Source organism: Clupea harengus, chromosome 9 (genome assembly GCF_900700415.2).
Source record: "Clupea harengus chromosome 9, Ch_v2.0.2, whole genome shotgun sequence".
In the NCBI taxonomy this organism is placed as follows: Eukaryota; Metazoa; Chordata; class Actinopteri; order Clupeiformes; family Clupeidae; genus Clupea; species Clupea harengus.
In genome coordinates this window covers 1,726,552-1,744,570 of record NC_045160.1, presented here as the reverse complement: position 1 = coordinate 1,744,570, position 18,019 = coordinate 1,726,552, and the positions used below count along the sequence as shown (strand labels likewise).

Here is an 18,019-nt window from a genome sequence, read left to right as displayed (position 1 = left end):
CAAGCAAGGTCACGGCCGCCAGTCCTTGGGAATACATGTAGTTTTACATTTGGCGATTTCACCAGAAGCCCTGAGCTCGACGCTGCCCCCTGTGCAGAGAGAGCAGACGTGGCGTGCACTAGAGGTCGACCGATTTTCTGGTCGTTAGATAATCGGTCCGATATTTGCACATTTCTGATTAACTGTCATCAGTATATTTTTTTTTATCTAAATTCCCTATAAAAAAAAGAAACCTTTTAAAAGCAACGTGTGTACTATTCCGACGCATCTCCTCTGTCAGAAAAAATGCTATTGCTATAGCTAACATTCTTTCCTCAATGACGAAGACAGATAACGTCTTTGACCTTGAAAATCAAATGTTTTCTCAGACCTGCTGCTGGAGAAGGATGGCGGGTAAAAGGGTTGTTGTGCTCAAACCATGCCATTAGCCTGATTGTACCAGGCTAATTTGACCTAGGCGAAACAGTATAAAGAGGGTAGATGCTAAAAAACTAGCTTGGAATATAAAAGGAGTAAGGAATAATTGGTGCACTTATGCTATGAGTTGCAACAGTTTCACACGGCACATTTAACAAATACTAATGTATATTTCTTCTTTTAAATAAAAAATGTAAAGAAATCTATCCTAAAGCACAGCCCCTCTTCATTACAGTCGTCGTTTAAGAAACCATTCCGAAATTAAACTTCAGCTTGCTTGCTATTACACTGTGTGTCGGAACCTCGCAGAAAAGCTGAAAATACCTGTTTGATGTTTCTTTATTTGGTCTCATCATCATGGAAGTCAAGTTATTAAAATAAAAATGTGCTGCTCACAGTTTGCACCTTTTGTTCTCTAACTTTATCACAGTCCTTCCACACAGTACCCGACTTTTGGATGAGCTGTCCATTTTTCACATAAATGACTTATGGGCTAATGGGCTCCCTGCAGCTTTAGAATATTTTTTTTGGAAGCACAGGCTTGTTTCAAGGTTTGATATTTCATACTTTATCATGAAAATGGAGCCTAAATGATGTATCAATTCACTGTATTTCTTACACAGTGATTGTCATCGTTGATAAGATAATTGAATGCTTTTAAAATAGCGATAGGCATCTGATGCAGAGCTAAAATAAGATTGAGAAATAAATGCACAACGTCTATATTAGCCCCCTTTTAGTAGGCCCTGTCTCTCTTTTCCTACACCATCTTGTTCGAAAGTGCACGCCCTCGTACACACGCTGCATCTCAGATGTGACCCTCACAGATCATCTGTAACACCAAATGTGGTCAGTATTGTAGCCAAAATTGTACGAAGAATGAAAGGCTCATCATTTTAAATGAAACTTGCCCATGCAAACACTGTATAATTGTCTTATCTTCCTGCTTGCTTTAGATGGATTCAAGGAAGAGATTAGCAAGTGCGGTGCATGCAAAGAATTCATGTTTCTTTTTTACACCAATTTTTTTTTTTATATCTGCCTTAAACAATCAGTTATCCTCCTCTTTTTGTCACAGATCATCATCATCGTATCAGCCCTGAAAAAACTCAGTTGACCCCTAGCCCACCCTCTAAGTCTCCCGAGAGACTGAAACCGGCCTTTTTTTTTACCGAACACCCCCTTTTTAATCTGCTGAGTAACAAGTGTTATTACCTCCCTCAAGGAGGTTATCTTCCATGACCGTTTGTTTGTTTGTTTGACAGCAGGGTTATGTCAAAACTAGCCGGCCAATTTTCATGGCACTGGTAGAGGGGTGTAGCATAGGTCAAGGAAGAACCGGTTCAATTTTGGAGTGGATCCAGGATTTAACTTTAGCTTCTTAAACTTTGCCAGATAGATTATTTTTGACAGGAGTGGACTATTGACCCTGCTTGAGGTCTGTGCTCTCTGAGTGCCCTTCTGGTGTGTATGGTGGGTTGATTTTGCGGGTTGTAGTTTTGTGAATTCCCTAAACTAGGCTTCAGTTCATTAAATAACTTTTTAATAAATGGCCCACGTTAAATTCACCCCTCCACCCCCTCTTTTTTCAGTCTTTCAGGATTTTCAATGTAAAACAAATGAACAGAGGTAATTTGAACTCTGTCTGCTAAACAGTGGCGTGTTACTTGTGCCCACTGGTGTGAAGGCTGCCATGTCTGACTCCCAGCTCTGCCCTGTCTCTGCTGTGGCATCTGAGGCGCTTGTTAACGCCCTCATGTGGGGCTCTGGTGGGGGGGTGGGGGTGGGGGTGGGGGGTTATTTGGAGCCTGATGTCTGGCACAACGGAAGGGTGAGCTCCGATTCTGAACAGCCCATTAGAGAGACCGCCCCCCCGCCAAAAAATAACCACACACATACACATACGCACACACACACAAACGCACACACACACACACACACACACACACACACACACACACACTGCCCAGCCTTCATGCACACACTCCAATGGCACCTGAAGGCCGAAGGGTCAGAGAGCGCAAGGGCAGCAGCAGCAGCCATAGCAGCAGCCAGTCAGGGCACCATTGCCTCGCCTCTCCTCATCGGCTGTAATTTGCCATACTCTTTTCCTCTTTTCCTGCACAGTGTACATGCGCACACACAGACACACACAGACCCACAGACTCACAGACTAACACACACACACACACACACACTCACAGACTCACAGACTAACACATACACACACACACACACACACACACAATCACACAATCGCACACTCACAGACTCTCTCACACACACACACACACACACACACACACACACACACACACACACACACACACACTCGCACACTCGCACACTCACAGACTCACACATACACAAACGCACACAAACACACACACCTGTGCATTTAGAGGTTGCAGGCAGCCTTTCAAAAAACATGTTTTTTCCCTTTTGTCAGGAAAATATATAAATAAACGGATTTGTGCAATAATAGAGAGAGTGAGGGAGAGGTAAGAAGAAAACAAAGAACATAAAACAAAGGATTGGCTCTCTTTCTTTTTTTTCTTTTTTTTTTTTTCCTCTGGAGTTCTCCCCCACATTGCCAAGGCTTGTCAGAGTATTTCTAGTGATAAAAAGAGGACCTTCATCCAGTCCTCTCACTCACTTCACCGCTCCGTTTCCAGAGGCCACAGGCCCACGCTGAAGGATGGGGGTGGGGGGGCACTTTTGTGTGGACATGAAGAGGTCAGCATCCCCCTCCCCCCTCCACTTCCCACCCAGGCCCACCTGTCAAGCCCGGCGAGGAGGAAGGAGGGGGGACGGGAGGGAGAGCAAGAAAGCCTTCCCTCAGTCAGTCGCAGGAACACTGTTTTTTTTTGTGTGTGTGTGTGTGTTTGTTGTTCTTGGCGAGCCTCACATACATCCAGAGGGGGCCGGGAGACAAGAGGGCGAAAGAAACCGACAATAAAGGCCGAGTGACAGATCCTCCTGAAGGACGCACAGGCACAGGAGCGGGGGAGCTGGCCTACCTGCCCGCTCGTATTTCATGTGCTGGTGGTGGGAAAGGGGGATCAACTGTACGTTCGCCGGCTCCATGTTGGGATGGGAGAGTTCCCACAAAGCTGCCTGTCTGTCATTGGGTGGACCGTTTCCATGGCCTGCAGTCTTACTGACGGCAACTATGCAATATGAAGCGTCTGTGGGTTCGGATGCTATGCTCGCAATGATCCCGAGTGCACAGATGAATTCAGTATGTCTGCCGTGGCAGCTGCTTACAGATGATTGCTTTTAACAATGTATGATTACAGAATGAGAGGCTGTAAGGGACCCTTTGTATAAATGTCAATCTACGTTGGCACTTGAGTGTACTGAATATGAGCATGTCTGATACACTGTGAGCCCACATATTTGAATGACTTTTTTTAAAACACACACACACACACACTACACTGACTGATCATGTGCCCCGCATTCAGAGTTGTTTGCAACATGACTTTGGGTATGAAGTGGTATGTAGCAATATTTTCTGCAATTTGTTGCACTTATGGAGAGATGGAATGTCCCCAGCCCGCATGAAGTATGAGACTGACATATTCATGATTGCCTTTTGTCACATACAACGGGCCTTCACATGACGCCTCCTATGATCTACAGTGAACTGGGAGCAGCCTGTTATTGAACACATCTTTCCTCTCGTGTCTTTATGTTCCCACACATGCAGGATACAATTGTATTCAGCTGATGGCGATCATGGAGCATGCCTATTATGCTTGCTTTGGTTACCAAGTCACGAGTTTCTTCGCTGCGTCCAGGTAAATATCTTTCCTAATTCCATCCCTTACCTTACTTTTTTTTAGGGTTTGTTTGTTTGTTTTTGCTGTTTATTTTATGTATGTGTGACCTAGTCGATGAAAGCATGAGTAATGCTGTGCAGTGCGCTTCTTGAGTATAACTTCCTTTTTATTTGTGTTTTTTTTATTGTTTACAATATTTATTGTTTCGTGTAATGAGACCTAGTGGTTTTATACATGCCATAAACTGATAGCTCCTCGTGTTTGGATAATTTACCAAGTCCCTTGAATAACTGTAATTTTTTTCCTAATCAATAGTTGTAAATAGTATTGTTTGCCTTGCCGGAATGTAATATGAAGTGTCATTGGGGTGTGTGAAAGCCGCACCCACCGCAACCAAGGGCCTTAAATCAAGTCGTGGAATTCTGACACCAGTGATAATCTTCCTGTAAACACATTTGCAGTTAATCCCAGGGGAGAGAGAAAGAGGGGGAGAGGGAGAAGAGGGGAGCATAGGAGAGGAGAAGAGAGGAGAGGAGAGGAGAGGAGAAGAGAGCAGAGAGGAGAGGAGAGGAGAGGAGAGGAGAGGAGAGGAGAGGAGAGGAGAGGAGAAGAGGGGGCCGAGTGGGAGAGAAGAAAAGGGGTCTGGGTAAAGCTTCGGCTTGTCGGGCCTTTTTATTTATGCGCCTCATTCCACAAGTCACCCTATCCCGGCCCGGCGGAGGAGAGCCTATAGCCATGGCGTAATATATACAGGGTAATTTCATCCATGATTGATCTTACATACTCATTTAAAACCTGGAGAGTGGCCTGAATTCCAGGAAGTAGTGTGGAGAGCTGGGGAATTTGTGTGTGTGTGTGTGTGTGTGTGTGTGTGTGTGTGTGTGTGTGTGTGTGTGTGTGTGTGTGTGTGTGTGTGTGTGTGAGCTGCAGTGATATTGTCACACGCTAGTGTTTGCAGAGGATATATGATGATCTAATGATAAGCAGAGTGACAGTGGATATGTCTTAGAGGCAGTAACAGGAGCAGGTATTTGGGCAGGGCTATGAAGGGGTGAGTTGAGCTCAGGTTCAATCCATACAGCGTGTTTGATTAAAGCCGGTGAATGTGAGGGCAAGCCAGAACCAGGCTGCAGTGAAGATGAATTGATTGATTTGAGTTGTTTTGTGAGTGTGTTTGTAAGACATGCAGTATTGGAAGGTGTGCGTGTGCGTGTGTGTGTGTGCGTGTGCGTGTGTATGTGTACCTATGTCACTCCTGGAATCACACAGATAAACACAAACTGTGGCAGTGAATATGTGCATGGACAGATGCACATACACAAACCTGTACACATGCCCACGCATGCACATACACAGTGGTGGTTCTAGCTTATGTGGCAACCAAGGTGAACCCCCCCCTTTCGCCCCCCCCCCCCCCCCCTATAGAAATATACCGATATATACAATATATACGATATATACAAAAACACTCATAAACACCAAAAAGAAGTAACAAAGACAAATAGAAACCAATTTTAGTATATGAATACAAATAAAGTTCAACCCAAGTTCTATACTATTACCCTATACTATTACTATTGCGAACAAAAAACTGAGAGAGAGACCTTCCCAGGCAGTAGCCTGTCTAGGTCACAAACTAGAATCAGGGCGCCAACTCTGCCAAGGTGACATTATATCATTGACGTGACATGCAAATAAGAAATAGAAAACCGATCGTCCAAATAAACCACTACAAATGTTTTGGTGTCGGCGCCAGGTGTGGCAAGTTGCCACCCTGAGTGGCTGCCGATGTCGCCCAACCCTGAAATCCGTCACTGCGCGCACACATACACACACACACACACACACACACACTTACACAAAGCACTTGAACAAATTGATGCTGGGTGGCTCTGGGCACATTTTAATATTGACCATGCAGAATGTGCTCTCACAAGCAATCAATGTGGCCCACGTTTCTCGCATCAGTCTGAAATATTTTGTTCCTATGGCTTGATGGATTTTCTGCTCCTGGCGTGGCTCAGTGTGTTGACGAGTGCGTCGTCATGTACCTTATCAGAATTTTCAGTCTTTTCTTACAATGTTGAATCAATCAGCAGCAATCCCCCTGGCTACATCAAACCCATAGGCTTCTCACGAGCCCCTATCAACACACCGGCAAGGGCAGCTACATCTCTTTGAAGTGTTTCTATTTGGGGTTTTAAGTCGTTTGTGTGTGTGTGTGTGTGTGTGTGTGTGTGTGTGTGTGTGTGTGTGTGTGTGTGTGTGTGTGTGTGTGTGTGTGTGTGTGTGTGTGTGTGTGTGTGTGTGTGTGTGTGTGTGTGTGTGTGTGTGTGCGCGCGTGTGTGCTTGCTTGTGTGTGTCTGAATGTACAGTAAGAGGTGAAGGTTTGAGAAAAACTTGAGAATGTATGTGTATAGAGAGGTATGTGTGTGTCTATCCATACGGTATACAAAATAAGTGAGTACGCCCCTCTGCAATATCGCTTCAATGTCAAAGGATTCAAAGTTGCATATGAACTAGCATCTGTTTGTTTTTGTGGCATGGCATAACCCCTCTCCAAAAGTTTTGATCTTTTTTATTATTGACGTATTTCTAGATCTGAAAACCAGACCTTAAAAAATGTATGTGTGTGTCTGTGAACTCTTCGGTGTTGATGGAAGAACCGACAGAGTGCTCAGTCCAAGAAATACTGTGTGATAATGTGTGTGCGTGTGTGTGTGTGTGTGTGTGGGGGCATGTGCGTGCGTTCGTGTGTGCGTGCATGCGTGCGTCTGTGTGTGTGTGTGTGTGTGTGAGTGTGTGTGTGTGTGTGATGTACTCACTCTCCTCCTCTGTCACCATGTCAGTCGGTATGGCACCCCTGAGGAGCTGAAGGAGCTGATTGACGTGGCCCATTCGCTGGGCATCGTGGTTCTGCTGGACGTGGTGCACAGTCATGCCTGTAAGAACGCGGAGGACGGACTCAACCTGTTCGACGGCTCCGACTCCTGCTACTTCCACGCCGGGACCAGGGGCGTGAACAAGCTCTGGGACAGTCGCCTCTTCAACTACTCCAGGTGAGGGAGCTGAGGCAACTGTGCACATGTGCACACAAACACATACGCCCACACACACACACACACACACACACACACACACATACACGTACACTGATGTTCTCACGTACTGACTCACTTGAATACTCTCACTTCATAACACACACACTCAGTCACTCCCCCACACTCACTTACTCACCAACTCCCCCTCACACGCTCGTTCTCACACACACACTCACATTATCTGTCTCTCTCACACACACGCACACACACACACACACACACACACACACACACACACACACACACACACACAAATGAGGCACCGTCAGCTGATCTGATCTGAGACATGCCTTGTTTGAACCTGATGACTGGGGGGCTGGGGGGAGGGGGTCTCTGCCCGGGCCCCTCTGGCTGAAACGAAAGTGTCTAATTTTTGACTGATTATATAAAATCGAAAAACTTGCTGACTGACAGAAGTGCATTTCCCACAGCTCCAGCACTTGCCAGGCTTTACTCTCAAACCAACCCCACCCCCGCCTTGCTGAACTGAAGTTGCTGAAATTAGCAGAAGCCTCTCCCTAATGCAACAATCTGCAATCAGCTTTTAAGCCCAGCGGCGGTTCTCAGCGATTGCTTTGGGGAGCGAAACACAACCTGGGGCTTTGGAGGTTGCGCTGGGGACATTGCAGATACTTTATTTAGACTTCAGAAGCATGTGCTGAGTAACCTTGCTCATACAGTTTTCAAAACACAAAAAAAGGTCTCCAAATTAAGCACTCTTCTCTTTTTCTCTTTTTGCGATGCTGAGCAGCCATGTGATTCAAGATTGTCATAAAATCAAATCTTCATCAGTTGGCCTCAGGGTCCCCAGACAAAAACAGTCGGGAGATACTGCAAAATGACTGAATTGTTTACACGTGTCGTGTTGCAGTTTGATGTAGGAAATTGGAAATGGAAAATGGTAGCACAAATCCACTGCCTCTCTGATGGGTTTCAGTGGTTGGTCAGCAGGAGCGGTGGGGGCAAAACGAAAATCTTTGATGTGAAAAATGAACATCTTTGATGCATCAGACACAAGTAAAAAAGAAAAAAAATGCTCACCTGTCCTGCGACCCTTTGACAGGCCACACCAATCCCTAAGAAAAGTAGTTTAACAGACAATACAATGCTGTACAGCATTCCGATGTGTAGATCTCATAACATTCCGATCTCATCCAATGACACACAGCAATCAACACTGTGAAGCTGAATTCTATTCTATTTTATTCTTCCTCTATGTAAAATATTTTCAACAGATTTTCCATGGATTCTCATGCTCATTACCTGTGTTTAAGCTATCTTTTTTAGATGTGTTTCTGAACAGTTTTGCATGCCTATGCATCACATTGTGAGTAAACACGGCAGACTTTTTTTTGCCTGCAGTCTTTTATGGGATATATTTTAGCTGAGCTGTTTATCCGGTAGTGCTTCTATTTATGCCTCCGAGAGGCAAGCATCTCTGCAAGGAGGAAAAGTCAAAATTAAAAGTCTCCTCCAGCAGGCTGTTGACATAGAACTTGTTTTTGTCATTAATTATTCACACCACCACTCCTGTTTCTCGCCGCAGACGTAGTGGACATTGCAGATTGGCCCCCTAAACTTTGTACAGACAACGTGCCTCAAAGTTGCCAAGCTGCTTTTAACATTTTTTTTCTTTTTGCTTTTGAAGTTGCCAAAAGTTTTCGAACATGTTTGAAACGGCTTCCATAATAAGCGAACCATTATAGGCACAGTGCCTCTGCAGGTCCTAGTCATTAATTAGGCAAAAGGGTGTTGTCTCGTGGTAATTACAACACATCAGCAGTTTTGTTTGTTAATAATAAAGCATTTTTCCACTTATCTGAAATAGTAGAATACTAATGCAAAGTGCTGAGAGCAGTCTTTTAATTAATTTTCTCTTTCGACACCATTGTGACTGTTGTGTGGATACATTAATGAAAACAACAGGCGTATTTTTCTGATTGTGATGGCAGAAGCATATCGCGCTGATATTACCCACCTGTGTGTCTACACGCTGTTTCACGTCATTACTTTTTCGGGACCAGCTGTTAGGTGAAGCCTTTTGCAAAACTCGCATCGTATCGACAAAAGTCAACTTAACACTTAACATCTAAATGATGGAGAAACAAAGGTGTTTGAAGTGTTGGTTCTCTGTACTCTAGACTGGCAGCCTTTAATACGTGTTTTTTTTGTGTTCTTCCCCACCCTCTTTTTTTTTTTTTTATTTCAAAGGGAAAGAGGTCTTAAAAGACTTTAAAGGCTCCAGCAAAATTTCCTAAACTGGGAAAGGCTTGACTAGGGTCTTGCTCAGTTTTGAATGCCTTACTGCGAGCCTCCTCTTCAGTGCTCGGAGCTCTCAATAGAGGGATGTTTCTTTCATGCCTCGGGCATAGCACTAATCTGCACCGCGCGTCTCATTGATATTATGGCGCCGTCTCCGTCTCTGACGGCAATTACCGAAATGTTCGGCATTAAAAATCTGCTTCCACAAACCGGGAGTGCTGAGGTCAAGTTATCACTCTGTTTTTCCGCCCTCTTTGAATGTGTTCTTCCATTTTTTAAGCGTTCAGTGGTTCATGCAGAGGTCTGTCGTTTTTAAAATGCATTTTAGTGTCTGCCCCTGTCTCGTCACCTTAACAGTGACAAGTGGAGAAATTAGAACGAAACAGAAAGATGGAAACACATATTGATGTAGAGTTTGTGTGCATGGATAATGTATCAGTCGCCACATTTGAAACGATACAAGGGAATTGCTTAATGCTTTACTCATTAGTTTTACCTTTTTTAAAGTACAGGCAGGTTTTGGTAATGTTTTTGTTGTTGTTTATGTCCACCTTAGAGCCGTGTGTGTTGTCTTCATCTTCTGTCCCCATTTCTGGTGCCCTTACCTCACACGCAATTAATAACGTGTTGGAAGTGGGAGCTGTACAGTGTAGTACATTTAACTTGTCGATGCAGCCAAGATATCCAGACTAAACTAGCTTTAATTAAACATCTATGGGTTGCATTTTTAAATTAATCTTCTGTACAAAAGCGCTTGTGTTGTGAGAATCATTTTTCTCTCCATGCAGGGTCTGCCTGTGTTCAGAATGTATTAATAAATATATCAATTAACAGAAGCCTTCCTCATAGCACATTTATGTAATTTGCATTCCGGCACAAATGAAGAAATACCGCACTTATTTGTCTGTTTGTGCCTTACATCATGACAGCTAATTAGCGAGCCACATAAAGGCCAGTGTATGTTGTCTTTGAAGAGAGTGATCTCTTTTTCTTCTTCTTCTCTCTCTCTCTCTCTCTCTCTCTCTGTCCATCTCTAGCACATACCGCACTCTGGGCTGATTGTTCTGATTATTATGGGAATGTTGGCTTCCCTCAGCTGCCTTCCTTTATTCTTGTGAGTTCTTTTTTTTTCCCCTCCATCAGAAACTTTCCGTTGCCAGAATGATGATCATTTGTTTTCCCTTTTGCTTGACAGAGCATAATAAGTAACATGAGGTAAAGCTACCCTCATTAGACTGGACTGCCATAGGATGCTGCATATGATCTATTGCATGTGAAGCCATATCAGAATCCAATGAAATACAGGTTGTGATACTATCCCCCCCCTGACATCGTAACACTCCTTTGGTCTTGACGTCGGTTACGATGCATTCAGTCTTTGATATAACCAGCACAATTTCTTATGGCTTTTTAATTGCAGTACACTTCTTTCATTCATCTGTGTGTCTGTACTGTCTGTGTAAAGTCCAGAACTGGAAGACATCAGTGCTTGTTGCCTTCGACACATTGGTCTTTGCCAATCAGGTAGATTTGGCTGGCTGCACCTTTCAAAACAGACATTGTGCCAAATGAAGCTGATGCTTAGTTGATCTCTGAATGCCGGTGACAGTTGACAGAATGAGTAATTGGTAGATGTAACCACAAAGTTACGGAGCTGACAATTCAATCTCTCTCTCTCTCTCTTTCTCTCTCTTGTGCATTTTGTTCATCTGTGGGTCACAATTCACCGATCAAACACAGATTTTTTCTTTTACTGTAATACATTTTACATAAGCTTGGCATCGTGTCATGGCCCGAACAACAGTCCTCGATGCTCGCAAAGATAGTCAGAGGGGTTGGTGGGTTCCAAACAGACATATGGTGTGTCACTGTTATTCATCACATTAGTTTTTTGGTTAAAGAAAAATAACAGGGGATGCTAGGCTATGTTTTTTTTTCTTCTTCTTCTGTTTTTTTTTTTTTTTCTTCTTTTCTTTTTGGGGAGTGTGCATGCTCTCTAAATTACAGGAGAAAAAGCCAGACAGTGAAAAGCCTTTGATGAGAAGCCTATGCCTGAGTCCTCGTCATCTCAGAAGAAATCTTCAGGCGCCCCCGCACAAAGAAGTGGGCGCGAGCGCGCTCAGAACTCAGCCAAACAATGTGAGCATTTTTCAGTGCGAGTAAACAAGGCGAGCAACCAGCTCATGCGAGCGGATCATTAGAGAGGCAAACAGAATTGCATTATGGGTAAAAAAAAAGCCTCCCCCAGTTGCAGCACACCCGCTCAGCACCACTCCACTTCAGTCACCATCGGCAGCCCCTGACCCCTAATGGTCCCTGCGCTGTAAACAAAAATCTATCGATCTGCGGCGTTGCACACTTTTAATTAAGTGTTTCTCTTTATCCCTCTGTTGCTTTGAAATGATTCCTCCACACTTTGAAAAGGAGCAAGGAAGGAAGGTGGCTGTGTTTTTATCCCTGTGTGTGTGTGTGTGTGTGTGTGTGTGTGTGTGTGTGTGTGTGTGTGTGTGTGTGTGTGTGTGTGTGTGTGTGGAGAGAGGGTAGACAGGCACCGCTGTCTAGGTTATATCAAATGCTTCTTTGAACCTGTGTCTATTAGCCGCGCGTTCAAGGAAGTGTCGACATCCGAGGCATTATACGACGTTTAGTGTCCGACAGGACTCCAGGTAACGAGAGAGAGAGAGAGAAAGATAGAGAGAGACAGAGAGAGAGAGAGAGTGCAGGACTTGTGTGTCATTACTTATTGAGCTCCACTGCCATCAGTGGGACTCATTAGGCACAAAGCAGACATATGCCACCACCAGGAGCCATCTGAAGAGTCATTTACAAAAGCCCAGATCAGAGTCGCCGTGTCACAGGCAGTTCATTTGTCTCTTTCTCTCTCTCTCCTTCTTTCCCTTTCACTTACTCTTCAGTCCCAGTCGTTTGCCAGTGTTCTTGCACCTGATGCATGTTTGAAGCAGCCTCTCCTGTTTGCCCACAATCACAGGGATGAATCGCTCCGCACCGCACTGCCCCCTTCTCACCGCACCAAGCACCAATCTTGCCACATTTTTTTAATCAACGGACTTTGAAATTGATGATCAGAAGGCAGTCACGTCGAAGAGAAAAATAAAAACGAGCAAATGACTCCCGTTTCCACCACCACCACCCCTTCCCCCATCACACCACCACTATCCTGTCTCTGTCTATCTTTCTCTGTTTCTTTACACTCCCCCTCCACCTACCCCCATCCCCCCCATCAATTTCCGCTCTAGCGTCTGCCTCTCTTTAATGCCTAATGCTTTTTAACTGCTGTCACAGGCGGCGAGGTCACCGTTCCGCCGTGAGTCACCTCAATTATTATACAACAATTTCCACTGAGCCAACAGAAGGAGAAAGATAAGTTATGCTCCAAACAGTCTCTTGGAACATCAATGGCCAAGGAAATGAAATACCTGTACAGTATAATAAATAAGGTGGGAGCGTGCAACACCCGTTGCCGCCACCTTCACATTTTTTTTTTTTTTTTTTCATTTCTTCTCGCTCTCCCTCTCTCTCTCTCTCTGTCTCTCTCTCCCTCTCTCTCTCTCTCTCTCTCTCTCTGTCTCCCTCTCCCTCTCTCTTTTTTTATAATCCAAGTATTTTCTGCCTGGCTGCATGGTTCCCCATATATTAGCAAGATTTAGGAGCAGTTAGAAATGAAAGCTGTCTGCTATTGCCACTGTGCTCCTGCGAAGCTTTGCATACTCTTGTGGGATGAATATGACCCAAGGTGGAGCCTAAACATGATTGAATTACAACTTCTGAGCATGGAGAGCAAATGGCTCCCCGGCCAACAACTGCAAGCTGATTACATTTCATCTCCATGATTGGTGTATCAACACGTTAAGGCCTCAAGTATCCGAGACCAACACCATGTCACAGAGACAGAGAAGTATAGGGACAAGTCAAAGACCAAAACTCATTTTAGCACTTTTAGTGGGCAGCTTTTGAATGTATTCATGATTTAATAATTATACTCCATAGGTTGTGAAGTGAATCATTGCTAATTAAGCATTGAAGTCAATACCGCCCTCACACAGTGTTACTCCTGTCATCAGAAGAAGCACGTAGTGCACGTAATTTTATAAGTGGGGTCTATGTATAAAGTAGTTCCAAGATATAGTGTACATCTATGCCTGTGATAAAGTAAAATTTCTACATTGCACAAAATAAGACATCAACAAAAATAACTGTAAAATAATAAAATAATAAAAATGAATAAAACGATATGAACAACCCTTCCTTCTTTCCTTCTTTTCGTTCCGTCCTAGCACCTCTCTTTGATAGCAGAGTGTAGGAAACAAAGACTGAAGGATGGAGGCATCAAGGACAGACATATATAAGAAATGAGATGTGCATAGAGACATGAATCACGTAATACGCGTGACCATGCAGAAAGGCAACAGAAGGCTGCGAAACTTGAAACTTTATGAACTATTTATTTTCGGGCCACAGTAAACCATGGATAACTGAAACTGTGGTTACCGAATCAGCGGATACGGGGGTTCAACTGTATTAATATTTAATGCATATATATTATATATGATGTATTTAGCATTGACAACCCGTTGAGCTGCATTGAGTTGCATCTACTGGTCACAAAATGAAAGCTAGCCCAGTTTTAGACATCATAGATGGCTGTTTTTTTTTTTTTTTTTTTCTATTTTCGTCGGCTCTCTCCGCTCTTGTGGTTGATATCTAACCAGCTCACAGAGATCCAGGAGCGTCATTATACACCTTTCAATGGCACCCTAATGGGATGTTTCAAAAGAGGTACAAGGACATCTCCTGTGAGGGAGTAAATTAATCTGCTGAGCTTCGGCAGAACGCTGAAGGGCAGGAGGTCTTCCTCTCCGCCAGCCGAGGCCTTCTTCTTCTCTCCATGCCTCACATGGATCCGCTTCAGAACGGTTTGATCCAGAGTGTTTAATCCCCACCTCATTTCCACACTCTCACACACACACACACACACACACACACACACACACACACACACACACACACACACACACACACACACACTTTTTTTTTTCCTAGCGCATCCCATACTGTCTAATACTGCTTCATTTTTTTTCTCATTCGTCTCTTGATCAGACGACATGACTCACAGAGATTGGACAGTCAAACCCTATGGTGGGGATTTGTCAAGGGGCCAAGGAGAATCCAAGCTGTCCCTCCGTTCGTCGATGCCAAACATGTGGCATGGGACATTCACTTCCCCCATCGAGTTTCAGCTTGGCGTATATGAGGAGCTTCCGGTGGAAGGCTTGGGCTAATGTATTTACTGGCTGTGCATACCAGGCCTGGCATGACCCAGGTATTGGATTAGCATGGTAAAAATGGGAGCATTTTGAACTTCGTTCGAATATGAATATAGTCCCCGTCAGTACTTACGCCTGTGCCAGAGGCTTCCGCCAATAGCCCGTAATTTCAAACGGCCAAATGCCCCATTGACTCAGGAACCTCCTTCATCACCTGGCTTAAGTGTGCATTATGTCTGTGCAGTCCTGACGGAAGCCACTTGCTGAAATAAGTAGATGACAGAGCAGGATTATAATACACAATATCGACGCTGACACTTTCGCAATTTATTCCCCCAGTGAATGCAGTGCGTTAGCCCCACTGGCACGGTGGTGGCGGCATCGGCAACGGTGTTATTTCTCACCTAATAAACATGCCGGATGCAGCCGGAGTTGTCTGTTGGTTGAATGCGCCGGGATATGGAAACGGCGGCAGCACAGGGACAGGTCCGCCGCTGAACCGCGGTAAATGAGGTGCCATACTCGTCCCATAGGGTCCGACTGCACCGCATCCATCAGTCTGTCAGCCCGTGTCGCTTCCGCGTCACGCCTCCTGTGAAATGACCTGTCAGCCCTCCAAATTTATTTGTTCTTATCTCGCAGCTCGACTGTAATGCTGAGGACACTGGGACTTAAATCATCCACGCAAAAAGGGGGCTGAGGCACCTTACCTTGCAACCCCTGGGGCTGGAGGGGGGCGGGCGGGGGGTGGGTGGTTGTGTCACCCTTTCATGGACACAGCATGTAAATGAGGTCACCCAGTTTCACCCATGCTAGCCTAGGTCTTTTTGTGTGTGTGGGTATGTGTTTGGGGGCAGGTCGTGTTTTATTTTTGGCTTTTTCGAGAAACGTGCAAGCGCAGCTGAATAACCTCACCTCGGGAGCGACACCGTTCCCAGTGTTATTTTTTTTAAGGGCTAATACCAAAGTGAGTGTCAGTGTTGATATGAATATGTTTCATCATGCACCGGTTCTTCCGAAATGTACTCGAAGCCTAGTGCAGCGCGACAAATTAGAGAAAGTTATTAATGAGGAACTTAATTGATTTTCTGTGGAAGGATTGTTTCTTTCCATCAGTCAGACGATGCAGAGCAACCTGTTAGCTCGGTTTATCTCGCATCAGCCTCCGCTCAACAATTCTACTCTCAAATGACTTTACAGTCCAACAGGCAAGTGTGAATAAAGCTCTGAATTAGAGAAGGGGGGAAATACACACACACACACACACACACAGATGCACACACACACACAGCCAGGAACCTCAATCTCTCTGTGCACTCCCACTCTTTTAAATGGTGAGCACAATTTTTCCCCTCAGCCATTTTTCGGTATTGATTAATAACAGCGCTTAAGGCTCGCCGCGCCAGTGCAGAGCGCTCGCCTGGCCCCCGGCATTCGCCAGCCATTATCTCGTTCCCGGGAGGACGCATTGTGGTCAGGACACTTTTTTTTGTTCCGTGGGGCGCGGCGTGGAGGGGAACCTAATCTATTCATCACACTCAGGGATCCTATGTGGCCACTGTAGCCGCACGCTTATCGGATCGTGGCAGGCCTGGCGTCCGGGGATGGGGGGGGGGGAGCTGGTGGGGTACGGATGGTGGATGCCAAGGCCGCGTGCCGCTTCATACCTTTATTTACGCAATGGCCTCTGGGATGGCCTAGCTCTCGGCCGCTCTCTTTCTCCTCATTCGTGTATATTTTTCAGCCTTGCCCAGACGTGTCGTGCAGTTCTGCCCGTGCAACAAATTCAAATTTCAAGGGGGGGAACCTATTGTGGTGGTGTAGGGAGGAAGAAAAAAAAGCCCAACCCTGGCTCTAGGCAGCACAACGGAGGAATTCATCTCTTGCCAGTGGAACTTACGGCCCATCCATATATTTCACTCCCAATTCATTGCTGTTAAAGTGTGTTGAGGCACGTGCCAGAGTGCAGCGTGAATGTAATTCATTGTGCCGCATCCAATGACGCTCAAGTTTCCAAGCCATTGTGCCGCTGCTGAAGACGAAGGAGATTGTTCTGTAAAGTTGCATTAAGAGTTGGTAACTCTGTGAAAAATCGCACCTCTCCACGGTTTAAGCACCATGTGACAGGGGAAGGATTTTTGGATTATGAATATCTTTGAACCTGACGGCATCTCATTTATGGTGAAATGTGAGCGGAGAGATATTTTGAAGTCTTAAGGGATGAGTCCATCTGTTTGATTCATTGTGTCGCTCTCCACACAGGCCTGGTTAGCCTCAGTAAATAAGCAATTGTGGCACAACATGCCAGCTCATTGCTCTTGTTGTGCTAATGCAGACGTTGTATACGGCCCCAATGGCATGAGTAATTGCGGACGCTCGCGTAACACGTCGGGTTTCTCAGTTGCCACTGTACCGCTCACAGTTTTGGAAATAATAGAACTGCGTCTCCATTCTTTCCCATTGGTTTCTGCTCATTTGGCCCCTACCGGCATGATTTGTTTTTGTGTGCATGGCACATAAAGCCGAATAAACTCTCCCACTTGCATGCCAAGCCAACGTTTCTATGGCAACGCAGCCGTACTCACAGCAGCAGCCATAGCTCTTGGAGAGGGAAGACATCGAGGATACTCGGGCCCTAGAATAAAAACTTAAAAGCTCTTTCCCTCTCCAACCTCCCCCCGAACCTCAGAAAGAGGGCACTCTGGGATATCTAGTCTCTGAGAGTAAGCACGGCTCAAGTGATCATCCCTGATGTCGTTTGTGTATTTTTATTTTCAGTGCGAGTCAGCATGCTATGAGCAGAGTTCCTGCAGGTCACCTCATGTGCCGCGTGCTTCCTTAAAGGAACATGCAGTCCTGAGCATGTCACACTGAACAGCCGAGCGCCGCTCAGCAGGGTTCCATCCAGCAAAAGGGGTGCCTTTAGCATTGACCTCTCCACCACCGCCACCACTGCCACGCTCTGCCACGCTCTGCACCCTCCACCGAGCCTGGGCTCCCTGACTGAAGTGCATGCTTAATTGACTCCTTGATGAAATCCACTCAATATGGACGGAGGAAAAATGGCATGTCCACAGGGTCCAGGGTGCGGTGGGTTGGGGTGGTTCCGGGGGTGAACCTTGAAATGGTCTGGCCCTCCACTTATGACGCAATAGTTGTTCTATGTGCT

General features: G+C 45.3%; 1 protein-coding gene across 1 annotated transcript in view; it reads left to right on the top strand.

Moving 5' to 3' along the window:
* Window positions 1–18,019, top strand: part of gbe1b (glucan (1,4-alpha-), branching enzyme 1b) — a 106,955-nt gene that overhangs the window by 26,579 nt on the left and 62,357 nt on the right. Inside the window, exons 6-7 of the mRNA XM_031573017.2 lie at window positions 4,130–4,220; window positions 7,052–7,261. Of these exons, the coding sequence (XP_031428877.1) occupies window positions 4,130–4,220; window positions 7,052–7,261 (301 nt within the window). The remainder of the gene's footprint in view (window positions 1–4,129; window positions 4,221–7,051; window positions 7,262–18,019) is intronic.